Here is a 15661-nt window from a genome sequence, read left to right on the forward strand (position 1 = left end):
ATATACCATGTCTACCGCTTCCCCCCACCCACAACTCTTGTTACCCTATCAAAGAAAGCTATCAGGCTGGTTTGACACGATTTGTTCTTGACAAATCCATGCTGACTGTTACTTATCACCTTATTATCTTCTAGGTGTTTGCAAATTGATTGCTTAATTATTTGCTCTATTATCTTTCCTGGTATAGCAGTTAAGCTGACTGGTTGTCCTTATTTCCCTTTTTACAGATGGGCACTATATTTGCCCTTTTCCAGTCATCTGGAATCTCTCCCGTCTTCCATGACTTTTCAAAGATAATCGCTAATGGCTCAGATAGCTCCTTAGTCAGCTCCTTGAGTATTCTAGGATGCATTTCATTAGGCCCTGGTGACTTGAAGACACCTAACTTGTCTAAGTAATTTTTAACTTGTTCGTTCCCTATTTTAGCCTCTGATCCTACCTCATTTTCACTGGTATTCACTATGTTAGATGTCCAATCACCACCAACCTTCTGGGTGAAAACTAAAACAAAAGTCATTAAGCACCTCTGCCATTTCCACATTTTCTGTTATTGTTTTCTCCCCCTCATTAAGTAACGGACCTACCCTGTCCTTGGTCTTCCTCTTGCTTCTAATGTATTTGTAGAAAGTTTTCTTGTTACCCTTTGTGTCTCTAGCTAGTTTGATCTCATTTTGTGTCTTGTCCTTTCTAATTTTGTCCCTACATACTTGTGTTATTTGTTTATATTCATCCTTTGTAATTTGATCTAGTTTCCACTTTTTGTAGGACTCTTTTTTTGATTTTTAGATCATTGAAGATCTCCTGGTTAAGCCAGGGTGGTCTCTTGCCATACTTCCTATCTTTCCTATGCAGTGGGATAGTTTGCTCTTGTGACCTTAATAATGTCTCTTTGAAAAATTGTCAACTATCTTCAATTGTTTTTCACCTTGGACTTGCTTCTCATGGGATCTTACCTACCAACTTCCTGAGTTTGCTAAAGTCTGCCTTCTTGAAATCCATTGTCTTTGCTTTGATGTTCTCCCTCCTACCCTTCCTTAGAATCATGAACTCTACCAATTCATGATCACTTTCACCCAAGCTGCCTTCCACTTTCAGATTCTCAACCAGTTCCTCCCGATTTGTCAAAATCAAACCTAGAACAGTGTCTCTCCTAGTAGCTTTCTCCACCTTCTGAAATAAAAAATTGTCTCCAATACATTCCAAGAACTTGTTGGGTAATCTGTTCCCTGCTGTGTTATTTTCCCAACATAGTCTGGGTAGTTGAAGTCCCCCATCACCTCCAAGTCCTGTGCTTTGGATGATTTTGTTAGTTGTTTATAAAAAGCCTCATCCACCTTTTCTTCCTGGTTAGGTGGTCTGTAGTAGCCCCTAGCATGACATCTCCCTTGTTTTTTATCCTTTTTATCCTTACCCAGAGACTTTCAACAAGTCTGTCTCCTATTCCCATCTCAACCTTAGTCCAAGTATATACATTTTTAATATATAAGGCAACATCTCCTCCCTTTTTTCCCTGCCTGTCCTTCATGTACCCGTCTATACCAATATTCCAGTCATGCGTATTATCTCACCAAGTCTCCGTGATGCCAACTGTCATAGTTGTGTTTATTTAATAGCATTTCAGGTTCTTCCTGCTTATTCCCCATACTTCTCGCATTAGGATACAGACATCTAAGATACCGATTTGATCTCCTCCTCACCCCCAGTTCTGTCTTGTCTCTCCCTTATCCCTGCTATAACAGCCCATGCGCCCCTCAAATTCCGACTCTTCTCCCAGGTCTCTGTGTTTTTGACTTACCTGTGGGCTTTGGTCACCTGCCCCCTTCGAACCTAGTTTAAAGCTCTCCTGACTAGGTTAGCCAGTCTGTAGCCAAATATGCTCTTCCCCTTCCTCGATAGATGGACCCCATCTCTGCTTACAATAAATAATAGTAAATAATTAGGCTTCTCTTTTTAAATACATGCTTAAAATTAAACTTGTGCTTAAGTGCTTTCCTGAATTGATCCCCATTACAAGCTTCTTTGACCATATTCCTTTCTTAACGTTATGTTCTAGGACTGTTGTATTGGTATCATTTGTCTTAATTTTTGTGTAAATACCCTGATACTACTGCTTCATGGACAAATGCTAAATGAAATGGTGTGAGAAGAAAAGAAATACAATTAAAATGAGAAACTATAAATGTATCTTGTAGTTAGACATCTGCAATTAATGCATCACTCCTGTGACATAGGTTTAATACACCTAGGGCACGACCAGTTGGTTCCCTGGGACAGAACGAATCTGACCCCAGTGACATTCTTTTTATCTCCTCCAGCTTTTATTAGTTACAAGTGTATTAACCTGTCCAACCTATCTCCACAAATCAGATTTTTAAGTCTACTTAACACCCTTTTCATGATTGCTTTCTAATAGCTGTCTGTAAGTTTTTACAAGACAGAATCTTTCATTCATTATATACTCCTTTAAACAGTGTTATTTGTTTTCCTTCAAATCGTTTTTTTCCCCACTGGTACAATGCTCTCTTTAAAGAAAGTTCTTGAATTACACTAGTTTGGTCTCTGCCATTCTGCAGAGAAAGTGCTGAAAAAGTGCCTATATTGGTATTAATAATTAGTTTTTATGCACTGCTTTGTATCTGTAGATCTCAAAGCACTTTACACAAATGTCATGATTCCCATTTTACAGATGTTAAGCTGAGAAACAGAGAGGTTAAGTGCTTTGCCTAAGGTCCAAAGAAAACCCTATGAAGAAACATGGAAGAAAGTTAATGAGGGTAATAGGCACTGAAACTGAATTTAAGTCTAACAATAGTTTGAAGTGTGCTTGTTAATTAACAGAGAATTATGCTTGCTATAATATACAAAGAAGAAGCCAAGTTTTGCAATGTGCATACCATTGAACTCTATTACAGATTATATTATGGAAAGCGATTTAGCGTGACAAAGAACACTTTTGAACTGAAGCAATAATACAAAGATTAGACTAACTGTGTGGTTCCAGGTATCCTATTAAAGTAAATGTCTGCTGCAGACATCAGTTGTACATTTTGACTCTTTGTACTAAAGAATTAACTACATGTTGATCAGAAAGCTGCCAATGCTGTAACTGGAAGTCCAGTTATTTTATAGCAGTCATGCCATTAAAGGCCAATTGATAGATGTTCTGCTTTTGAAAGTTAAGTGTTGTATAGATATTTTCCAGGAGTGTGTGATAAATATTAAATATTGTGTATATAATTTCTAGTATTTAGAAGGAAATTGACAAGTAAAATAAATGAAAGTAGAAAGCTCATTATATAAAATAAAATTAGCTGAATACAAGTGTTTAGCTATTGTCCTTCTAGTCATGCTTTCCTGTTTGTTGCTTGCTTTGCACAGGAAGGAGTTGCAGGAGCTGCAGAATCTTTACAAACAAAACACAGAACATACAGCACAGCAGGCAGAGCTGATCCAGCAGCTTCAGTCTCTCAATATGGATACGCAAAAAGTACTGAGAAATCAGGAAGATGCTCACACAGCTGAAACTATATCATATCAAAAAGTATGCTGCTTTTTTCTATCACAAAAGTATAAATTGAAACCTACTTGTGAGTACTGTTCATAACTATCAATATGCAGCATCTTGGATAATAGAGTATCCCTGTTTAAAGCACCATGTGGTACTGCACGCTTGTATTGGTGCTACTTTGTGATGAAAATGTGGAAGGTGGAGTAGAAGGTTCTTTTGGGCCCAGTTATACCTACTGAAGGGGAATGCCCATTGCTTCTATAAGGACTGCATGCTCCAGCACTAAACATGTAGATTTTAGTGATACATGGGAAAAAGTCCTGATGGATTGCAAAGCATAACAGCCAGTTTTTATAGTTTGCTTTGCCTATCTTTGTTTCTCTTCCGCTCCCATTCATGAGAAGTGGAGGTTTAAGTTTATAACACCTATTATTAGTTGATTAGTTGGAGAATTCATGTGTAAATTTGATACTGTTGTCAATCTCAAACAATTTTTTTGGCAAAGTGACACAATTTGAAAACCCATTGCAGAAAAATCCTCTGCAAAACTATATACACTCTACCCCGATATAATGCTGTCCTCAGGAGCCAAAAAATCTTCCTGGGTTATAGGTGAAACCGCGTTATATCGAACTTGCTTTGATCCACCGGAGTGCGCAGCCCCGCCCCCCCCGGAGCACTGCTTTACCGCATTATATCCAAATTCGTGTTATATCGGGTCGCGTTATATAGGGGTAGAGGTGTATATAATATATAATATGATTTCATAGCTTTGGTAAGTACTATGAATGTTGACAGCCACTCAGAGAAATTTCTCTGATAGGTACCATCTTGAATTTAAAGCTTTGTGAAGCTTGTTATAAAATTGTGAAGCTGAGAAAGTAAACAAACTAAACTAGGTGGTGGATATCTAAGTGTATGCTGGGTTATATCGTATCTAAGTGTATCATGGCAGTCACAGGTACAGAGTGTTGCTGTTACTGGAGAAGTGTATTGAACACTACTCATCATGAATAAAAGTTCTTAGTAATATGAATTGGATACAGATAAGCTTTGGGTGCTCAATATCAAGAGATCGTGGTCCTTTTCTCTTGGGTCAGCACTGAAGTGGCCTAGAAAAGTTGCAGAGTGGATTATGTTAGAAATCACACAGTGGAACACATGAGAAGTTCTGCTTGCATCTGGCAAGAAAGGGTGAGTGACAGCAGTTCCCACTTACAATGATCAAAACCCTTTGCTTTACTTTTTAGGATGTAGTTACTAGATTTTGCTTCATCCTTCTTCCTCTCTCACCCTCCAAATTGCTTTTCTCTCTCCTGTGCCATTCCTCTGCACCTCTGCCATCACTCCTGACTTGTCTCTCACTGACATCAAGCATCTCATTTGAGTGGTTCCTTTGATGAGACACTCCAAAAATTGGTGCAGCTCAGTCTTCAAGGAAAAAAAGTTGACACAGTTACAGATGACAAGGACCTCTTCTGCGGCTGTGTCTCAGAGCTGAGGCTAGGTCAATACTAGTAACTTTTCCCGGTATAGTAACGTCTATGTGAGATAGGAGTGTGATTTTGTTTTGTTTTTTTTAATGACATTTCTATACTGGCAAAATCCCTAGTGTAGACAAAGTTATACTGGCATAACTGCTTTTCCTGGTGTAGCTTAGTTACCTCGGGGAGTTTGTATAAGCTATGCCGAGAAAAGCACTTTTTTGCCAGTATAAGCTGCACCTTCACTTGGATGGTTTGCCAGTATACCTATCTATAGCTATACTGGCAAATCTCTTGTAGTGTAGACCTAGCCTGAGACTCATATTATTTTCAAGAGGCTGACTGACCCTTCTCAAGCAGTGCCTCTCAGCAGGAGGTGAGAAAAAGGGTACGTCTACACTACGAGATTAATCCGAATTTAGATAATTCGAATTTGGGAAACAGATTGTATAAATTCGATTGTGCGTGGCCACACTAAGCACATTAATTCGGTTTTTACCCACATTAATTCGGTGGTGTGCGTCCATGTACCGGGGCTACCGTCGATTTCTGGAGCGTTGCACTGTGGGTAGCTATCCCATAGTTCCCGCAGTCTCCCCTGCCCATTGGAATTCTGGGTTGAGATCCCAGTGCCTGATGGGACCAAAACATTGTCGCTGGTGGTTCTGGGTACAGCCTCACCCCTCCCTCCCTCCCTCCCTCCCTGCATGAAAGCAACGGACGGCAGACAACCATTTCGCGCCTTTTTTCCTGGGTGAACACTGCAGACTCCATACCACAGCAAGCATGGAGCCCGCTCAGCTCCAGACAGCAGTCATGAACATTGTAAACACCTCGCGCGTTCTCGTGGAGTTTATGCTGAGCCAGGACCAGAAAAACGAGGCGAGGAGGCAGCGCCGGCGGGAGCGCAGCGACCAGCGTGATGAGGACATGGACATGGACACGGACACAGAATTCTCTCAGACTGCTGCACTGGCCGACAAGCACCTTGAGAATACAGAGAACAAAGGTGTTGCACTTTTTGGGATCAGTTATTCTTCTTGGAGTGCTTGCTCCTGTCGATTCCATTCTAGGTGTGTGTGCGCCCACATGTGCGATCGTTGGAGATTTTTGCCTTAACGGTACTCGTAGAGCCGGCTGTCGTGCTCTCTGGAGTGCCGCGCTCATACCGCGGTATATCAGGCACTGCTGGCCCTATGCCCTCTCAGTTCCTTCTTACCCACATGGTGGTCAGTCAGAGCGCCTTTCTTGCTTAGTAAGAGCTAGTGGTTTCTCCTTTTGAACTTTGTGCCTTAGAGCCTTCCTACATAGTTAGCATATAGTAGTGTTAAGTAGTTGTTAAGTGTTAGTTAGTTAGTAGTTAGGGTCCCAGTGGGACTTTGCCCCAGGCGGGGCATGCCCCGCTCTCCTGGGTTTAAGCCCTGCTCGGATTGCAACAGGCCTATGCCTGTGAGTGACCCCCATAGCAGCTGCCTTAAGTGGGGGAGTTGCATGTTAAAGAGCAGTCCTGGAGCTGCAAAAACTTTTGGCCCCACACTCAAAAAGAGCAGGACATCTGCCTGAGGGCTCACCTGATGGAGTTCGCTTCCGCCCGGCTTCCGAGCCACCCAGGCAGGTTGCACCTTGGCCTCCATGTGCAGCGCACCCCAGGACCCGGCTCCTCCCGGCACTGTTCGCCATCGCCAGTGCCGAAGAAGAAGGCCAAGAAGTGCTCCCCAGCACCAAGCAAGAAGGCCCAGGGGTCATCTACCAAGGGACCTGGGCCTGCCTGCCAAGCTACTCCAGAGCCATGCGATTGTGCCTTCCTGGTTGGGGCTCCCAGCCCCCTTAAAGGTCTGCCACTGACTCCTGGGAGCGCTTTGGGACCCACACCCCTGCCTGCACTGTCATCTTCCCAGGTTCATGAGGCGCAGAGAGAGCATAGGTCTCCACCTGGTGCGATGTTGACCCTGGTGCTGCAGCACCCGGCTAAGGCTCCCCAAGAGGGCAAGCCTGCCATTAAGACCCCTTAGGACAGGGGAACACCGCGGGTCTCTGGACAGAAGACAAGGATCTTCTCCCCTGCATCGAGGATCCTGGAGCAGCTCCAAGATACATTGTCAGTCGCTCAGGCTGTTGCTCACATCCCCTTGGCACTACTCACCAGCATGGGGTCGACACCCCCTGTACTATTCCTGGTGCCACTCGTTTTCTCACCAGTCGTCCTCCAGGCATGTTCCCACAGTGGGAACATTCCCCATCTCCCCGGTACAGTCACTGGTCAATTACACCTGGTCAATGGTTGCAGGTAGCCACGACCAGTAAGCAAATTCTGGCGTCAACGGCTCCTCCTTGGTCACCAGAAAGTGGTTCCTCCAGTATGGCGGGCCAGTTCAGGCCATCGCCCAGGTCCCATTGGCGTGATTGGGCACTGGAGCCCACTCTCTCGTCTGCGGCACTGCAGTGGCGGCATGGCCAGTGGCCAATGCAGTGGCCGTATTGGAGCACGTTGGGTGTACCGGTTGTGACAATGCCCCCTTCACAGCACTCCTTGATGACTGTGTCGGAGCATTGGTTGGCAGTCCCACTGGCACCAGGCCCAGTATTGGAAACCTGTTCCAAGGTCGGGGCAAAGGAACCTGTGCCCACCCTAAGCCGCCTTCTCCAATGGTGGTCAAGACCCCAGCACCCCACCAGCAGTCTAGTCTTTCTTGTCATCCCTGGATGAGGAGGTTGTGGGACCTTCCAGAGCTAGCCCACCAGATGACTTTAGGGAGCATCAAGCCCTTCTCTGACGTGTGGCCGAGAACTTGGGACTAAAGGTACAGGAGATGGCAGAGCAGGAGGACACCCTCTTCAATGTACTGGCCCGCTCGGGTCACCTTGCCCGTACATGACTGGGTCCTCAAGTTAGCCAAACCCTTTGCCAGAGTCCTTCCTACCTCAAAACGAGTCAAGAAAAAGTACTTTGTGCCAGCCAAAGGTTTCTAACACCTTTATACCCACCCTCTCACCCTGGGGCTCACTGGTTGTGTCTGCGGCCAAGGATAAGGACAAGAAGGTTCCCACCTCCTCTGCTCCCAAAAACAGAGGCCAAAAAACCTCGATTTATTTGTGAGAAAAATTTATTCAACCACCAACCTGCAATTCTGGGTGGTGAACCATCAGGCTCTGCTGGGCTAGTACAATTTTAATCTCTAGGACGGTCTTAAGAAGTTCCAGGAATCCCTCCCTCAGGGTCCGGCCCAAGAGTTTGTCATCGTGGTGGTGGCGGAGGCTACTGCGGTGGCTAGATGTTTCCTGCAGATGGCATGGGACACGGCAGACTCGGCGGCAAGGGTGGTTGTATTGGCGGTCATGCGACGCAGTTCCTGGCTCCAAACGGCAGGCCTCTCCCAAGAGATGCTGGCCTCAATCCAGGACCTCCCCTTTGATGGAGTTGGTCTGTTCTCGGATCAGATGGACGCCAGGCTGCACGGGATGAAGGACACTAGGGCTACCCTTTGCTTGTTGGGCATGCACACCCCTCAATCAGCCAGAAAGCCCTTCTGGCCACCACTGCCGCCAAGACCCTGGCAACCCCGTCAGGGATCTACAAGACGAAGGGATGCTAGTTTTGGTTGTCATCGCCCTTTCTCCTCCTGCTCGCCAGCCCAGCCTGGAGCCGCCAAACACCCAGGGGGTTAGAAGCGATAGTTTTGAGGGTGTGCCCGAGAGCGATGCCCCAGTTAGCTTACCGATCCTACCCGCCTTTTCCTCAACCGCCTCTTGGCCTGGTCGCGGGTTACGTCAGAACGCTGGGTCCTGGAAGTAGTAGCTCAGGGCTACACCCTACAATTCTTGGCCATCCCTCCTTCCCGCCACCCCTCCTCCCCCACTTTCCCGTCCCTCTTCAGGGACCCTTCTCATGAGCAACTCCTCGTTTGGGAGGTCGAGACGCTCCTGGGCTTGGGGGCTGTGGAGGAGGTTCCTTGGGACATAGAAGGAAGAGGATTCTACTCCCTTTACATCGTCATTCCAAAGGCCAAAGGGGGCCTCAGATCCATCTTGGACTTGCATGGCCTCAACAAGTCTCTCAAGAAGTTGATGTTCCGTATGGTCTTCTTGGCCTCCATCGTTCGTTCTCTGGATCCGGGGGAATGGTACACTGCTCTCGACTTAAAGGATGCTTACTTTCATGTCTCCATCTCCCGGGGCACAGGCGTTTCCTGCATTTCATAGTGGCCGGGCGCCACTTCCAGTTAACAGCGCTACCCTTTGGCCTGTCCTCGGCCCCCAGGATGTTCATGAAATGCATGGTGCTGGTAGCAGCTTACCTGAGACATCGCGGGGTCCAGATCTTCCTTTATCTCAATGACTAGCTCATCAAGAGCAGGTCTCCAGAGCAAGTGCAACAGAGCCTTGATCTGGTGCGGTCCATCTGCAACAATCTGGGTCTGTTAATAAACACAGAGAAGTCCACGTTAACACCAGTTCAATACATAGAGTTTATTGGAGTGGTTCTCGACTCCATGCGGGTCAGAGCCTTCCTTCTGTAAGTACGTTTTCAGGCTATGTCGGACTTGATCGCCTGCTTAAAGAGCCATCCGCTCACCTGCAACCATGTGCATGTATGTGGTCAGCCATGCCCCACTTCATCTGCGGTCTGCAGGCGTGGCTGGCCTCAGTCTATATCCCCAGCAGGCATGCCCTGGACTGAGTGGTCACGGTACTGAGCCACGTCCTCTCGTCCTTGGACTGATGGCTGGATCCAGAGTCAGTGCTGCAGGGGGTTCCCTTTTGACCCCGCCTCCGTCGCTCTCCCTGGTCTCGGACTCGTCAGACCTGGGCTGGGGAGCCCACCTGGGTGAGCTCAACACCTAGGGCCACTGGCTACAAAACGATCTAGCCCTTCATATCAATGTCAGGGAGCTCAGAGCGGTTCTCCTGGCCTGCCAGGCTTTCTTGCCCTACCTGAAAGGCAAGGTGGTGCAGGTCCTGACAGTGAATACAGCCACGATGTTTTACGTGAACAGGCAGGATGGCGCCAGGTCTTCGGCCCTGTATCAGGAGATGCTCAGCCTCTGGGACTTTTGTGTGCTGCATGCTATTCATCTGGTAGCCACCTCAGCAGGACATAGTCATCTTGCCACAAATGGTCACTTCATCTGGAGGTGGTCAGCCTAATCTTCCTGAGGTGGGGGACTCTCCAGGTGGACCTGTTTACGTCCAAACAGAACAGAAAGTTCCACCTGTTCTGTTCTCTGTGGGGCAGGGACAAGGGCTCCCTGTCGGACGCCTTCCTGATTCTGTGGTCGGGAGTGCTGATGTACACTTTCCTGCCAGTACGTTGATCCACAAGGTACTGCTGAAGGTGAAGCAAGACAGAGCGTCTGTTACCTTCATAGCCCAGCGTGGCCTCGTCAACACTTGTTCGCCGTGCTGCTGAGTCTCTCAGCAGCCACCCCATTGCAGCTACCTCTTCTGCTGGATCTGCTGTCCCAGAACCACGGCGACCTGCTGCATCCGAACCTGGCATCGCTGCACTTGATGGCTTGGTTGCTGCATGACTGAGTATGGATGAACGGAGTGTTCCGCTGGTGTCCAACAGGTCCTGCTGGGCAGCAGAAAACCGACCGCCAGGGCTACCTATGTGGCAAAGTGGAAGTGGTTCACGTGTTGGGCCTTGAACCGACACATTTGTGCAGAAGGACATCCTGGACTATTTACTGCACCTTAAGCTCCAGGACGTGTTGCTGTCTTCGATCAAGGTACACCTGGTGTCTGTTTTGGCATTCCACCCTCCATTTCAAGGCCCGTTCAGTCTTCGCCCATCCCATGACGGCGCAGTTCTTGAAAGGTCTGGAGTGCCTTTACCCACATGTCTGGGACCTGGTTCCCCCTTGGAACCTGAATCTTGTGCTGTCGAGGCTCATGGGTCCCCCCTTCGAACTCTTGGCTTTCTGCTCCCTCCTGCTTCTCTCCTCGAAGGTCTCCTTGGTCGCTATAACTTCGGCCCATAGGGTGTCCAAAATCAGGGTGCTCACGTTGGAGCCTCACTATACGGTCTTCTAGAAGGACAAGGTCCAGCTGCGCCTGCATCCAGTGTTTCTGCCCAAGGTCATTTCTCAGTTTCATACTGTCCAGGACATATACTTACCGGTCTTCTATGTGAAGCCCCATGAGTCTGATGAGGAACACAGACTTCATACCATGGATGTCAGGAGGGTGTTGGCATTCTACATAGATAGAACGAAGCCGTTCCATAAGTCAACACAGTTGTTTGTTGTGGTGGTGTACAGGATGAAAGGTCGTCCGGTATCTATTCAGAGAATCTCATCCTAGATTACGCCCTGCATCTGTTACTGCTATGAGCTGGCAAAGGTGCTTCTGCCGGTGATCGTGATGGCGCATGCAACAAGGGCACAAGCATCAGCAGCAGCCTTCCTGGCACAGGTGCCAACCCAAGAAATCTGTTGGGCCGCTATCTGGTCGTCCGTCCACATGTTCGCATCGCATTATGCGCTGAGTCAGCAGGGTTGAGACGATGCTGGCTTTGGCAGAGCTGTGCTGCAAGCTGAAAGCCAGACTGTGAACTCTGAACCCACCTCCGTTGATACGGCTTGTGAGTCACTTAGAATAAAATTGACATGAGCAAGCACACTCAGATGAAAAAATGGTTTCTTACCTTTCCTAATTGTTGTTCTTCGAGATGTGTTGTTCATGTCCATTCCATTACCCGCCCTCCTACCCTTCTGTCGGAGTTGTCGGCAAGAAGGAACTGAGAGGGCATAGGGCCGGCGGCGCCTGATATACCGTGGCATGAGCGCGGCACTCAAGGGGGCGCCACGGTCAGCGCTACGGTTACCGCTAAGGTAAAAATCTCGGACGACCGCACACACCTAGAATGGAGTGGACATGAGCAACACATCTCAAAGAACAACAGTTACAATAGGCGGGCAACCGTTTTTTCTGTTTAGTAATTAATTGATGACCCCTGCTCCACCAAATATCTCAACTCATAGGAATCCCTTACCTGAGCTACCCCAGAGGTTTTTTTAAAATGAATATTCTTGGTACATTGGGGAGGGAGGCTGCCATCTTAACTCAGTTAAGCACAGACTATCCCAACTGACGACTAACTGGCAAGTAGGCCACTATTTAAACTGCAGAGAAACACAAAAGCCATTTAAACATCATATACCTGGAAATCTCCTCTTTTTGTCTTCTCCTTGCAAGCTAAAATCCCAACACCCATGCAGTTAAACTACTAGATGTTTCCTATTTTGAGATCTGATCGATCTTTTAGTGTATGTGACAAACTGGGGTGAACACATCTACCTTTTATTTTAGGAAATTGTTCTATTAAATACCTAACTTCAATATTTCTGTTACTGCCTTTTAACACCAGAGACACCAAGCTGGTGTAGTCTATTTAAAAATTCCAAGATTGTACTACTTTCTTTGTAATCAGTGAGAGCAATCGTCTTTGGGCTGAATAAATTAAGACAACACTTAGGATGCCATTGCTATTATTTGGGAAATATTTAAACTGGAGAGATTATAATTGTAGCAAAACGGTAAGAATTTTTTCACAGAAATTTCAGACTGTTGTACATAAGGGATGCTTTACTGGAGCACTTTCTAAAGTCTAATAAATGTCCTGAAATAGGTTGTTCAATGAGCTATGTGAAGCAACCAAAGGTAACTAAAAGTGGCCTAAAGTTACTAAGGCAATGTGTACTTACTCTCTTTAAGTCCTAAGATGTACTCTCCTATTGAGGTTACAAGAAGCCTTGGTGATCCTAGTAACTTGAAAATAGCTGCAATCCTCGATTTACTCCTTATAGCTCAAAGGCACAGTATTCTAGAAGCACATGCATTCTGTTTGTCTCCCTGGATTAATAATATGCTGGCTGCAAAAGCTAGATAAGGACTTGTCAGCTATTCTATAGACAAATTCACAGAGGAATATTTTTCTACTTTTCCAAATGGCATTGAGCCTATCAGTGTGTACATCCTATGATATACTGTCCCTTACAGCAAGATCAATGACCTCTGTCTTAGTGGTCAGATAGGCACTATGTGCTATAGCTCAGGCACTGGTTGGCTGATATATTCCAAGTTTATTTTACTAGTCTGCCATTTGGGAAGAACTGCTCTTTGCACTGGTACTAATGTGCATTAGGAAACGGTTGAGTCAAAGAAATGACTTGTCTGACAAACCAGACATAATGGATAGGCATAAGTCCATCACAAATTCCCTTTTAGACCTGCTGTAGTGGAACTGTGGTAGGGTGGGAAGACCTTTAAAGATCAGTGGTCTGTTTTATCAAGATGCACTGACTTGCTGAAATCAGGTTAGGATTTGCAATACTTCTTCCCTTGATTCCACACACATGTCCTGCAAAAACTCCTTCAGGTTAGAGGATTTATGAAAAGACACTGATATCTATTTCATATTGTGGCTATAGTTCTAGTTCTCAAGGTAAGGAATATTTTTCTAAAATGTGTTCCATCGGCTTTATTAGTCCCAATTGCTCATGGGACTTCATTCCTATGCTGGATTTAATGGGAGTCTATAGATTTGTCCTCACCAATCATTTCAAGCTGGAGAGACTTCAATCAATACTAAGGATAATAAGACAAGAAGAGATTCTGAGCTCCTTAGCCATCTTATCAGGGTTTTCTGAAATTTACAGTTTAAGCCTTTTGTTTTCATAATGCAGAAGTTCCCTTCGGTGCGGTTTTGCTTTTCAGTCTCTTCATTAATCATACTGACTGTATATCTCATAGATGCCAGTGGCATAGAGGAAGTACTGTTTGCCATCAAATGGGGACCAGGTTTGAATTCTGGAGTTGGATCCTAGTCTCTTAAAGCAGCAGAGACTGGGAGCACTGTGCACTGTGTACACATTCCTTCTTAAGAAGAGAGGGTGTTGTTCAACAGCTATACCTCTGGCATGGTCAGAAGCAGTATTGGCTTCAAAGAAAGCATAGTGCCATTCTGCCTTGTAATGGATTGATACAAGTTTATATTCCATATACTGTATAAGTGAGGAAGTATGGAATAATGCCTGATCTGTTTTGGGATAAATCTTTAATTCAGGTGGTTTGGCTCATTTTATGCCCAAAGTACCCTTTGTCCATCATTCTGTTGAGTTTGTGGAGATATGTAGCCTTCTTCAAGCCTAAGAACAAGTAACCAGGCTGTTATAGATTTGCTCTGAGTTCCGTTTCTCTGCTTGAGCCTCCCATCATGATTGTCCAAGCTAACCATTATGAAACCCAGTTAATGTAGTTTTAAACAAGAGTATTTTATTGGAAATTTTACAGAAATAGAGAGAAATTCAACAAATATAATTTAAGAATAAAAATAAACACACCTAGTTCGACATTATAGAGAACATTGTTAGACTAAATGTAGTTACAAAATCTTGCAGTTTGATTTGCCTGACATTGTTTGTTTTTGTATAACTGTTTTGACTAATGGTTCTTGCTCTCTGCAGAAGTACGTGGATTTTAATCAGAATATCCATTTACAAATTTCAAATGCACATTTGCTCCCTTTAGGAATTGATAGCCCTCTTTCATTCCCTCTTTCACATATGTAATAATCAGCCGACCTTAACAATTCTCCAAATATAGTAACATTAATTGGGTTGTCCCTCCCGTCTGAGTTTGCAAGATTAATAGCAACTGTTGGTATTTACTTCCCCTGTACCAAAAGTAAAAATTCAGTTACAAACGCTCAAGAATATTGCAGCATTGTACAGGATCATAGGTTAAATACAAAAAAGTCCTGTATCCGGGCACAGCTAGCTATCTTAAAGTACGACCACCAGTGAGACTCAGAGCTGGGTCAACTGACTTGGGCTCCTGGGGCTTATGCTATGGGGCTAAAAATAGCTGTGTAGACGTTTGGGCTCAGACTGGAGCCTATGCTCCAACTCCCACTCCCCCCCACCAGGTTTCTGAGCCCACACTCCAGCCCGAGCCTGAACATCTATGCTGCTATTTTTAGCTCTGTAGTACAAGCCCAACTCTGAGATTTGCTGTTGTGAGTCTGTTTTTGCAGTGTAGATGTACCCTCAGAGAGCTTTTGAAAACAGGAGCTGCAGGTTAGGTTGGGGCATTTATTGTTCTGACCCTAGATTTCAGGACCTCCTTATATTTTTCATGCTTGAAAAGACCCAAGGCTACAATTTTCAACATGTCTTATTTTAGTAAGTGGCTTGATTTTGAAAATTGCTGAGTGGCATCTGTTGGGTGCTCAGCATGTTAAAAATCTGATCACTCATCCAAGTGCCTAAATTTGTACCCATGTTTGAAAAACTTGGTCCTAGTGTATATGGCAGTGGAATGGTATTGTATACCACAGGAAGTTATGCCTGATGGGAATTCTATGATGCTGAAGACACTAAGTGCTGGAGGAGAGAAATGTGTCTGCAAAAAGGGAGAAAATTCACAGGTTCTATGAGGACAGCTACTTAATTTGATCAGATTCAGAACTATAAGTTGTAGACTTCAGTTACCTTTTTTAATGCAGTGAGCTCATTGAGTGATAATGCATATGAAAAGGAAGACCAGATCCAATGTGGCATAATGCAATATTTTAGAACAGTGGTTCTCAATCCTGGGGATACACAGAGGTCTATCGGGGATACTCAACTCATCCAGATCAATGTGGGGATTGCAGGATGGGCTTAGG

The 15661-nt window shown here is 45.4% G+C and overlaps 1 protein-coding gene across 1 annotated transcript in view; it reads left to right on the forward strand.

The window, feature by feature from the left end:
* CNTLN (centlein) overlaps positions 1-15661 on the forward strand; it is a 277320-nt gene that overhangs the window by 92530 nt on the left and 169129 nt on the right. The window contains exon 7 of the mRNA XM_024211087.2: positions 3379-3541. Coding sequence (XP_024066855.1) covers positions 3379-3541 — 163 coding nt within the window. The remainder of the gene's footprint in view (positions 1-3378; positions 3542-15661) is intronic.

Source organism: Terrapene carolina, unplaced genomic scaffold (assembly GCF_002925995.2).
Source record: "Terrapene carolina triunguis isolate 2854851 unplaced genomic scaffold, T_m_triunguis-2.0 Scaffold113, whole genome shotgun sequence".
Classification (NCBI taxonomy): domain Eukaryota; kingdom Metazoa; phylum Chordata; order Testudines; family Emydidae; genus Terrapene; species Terrapene triunguis.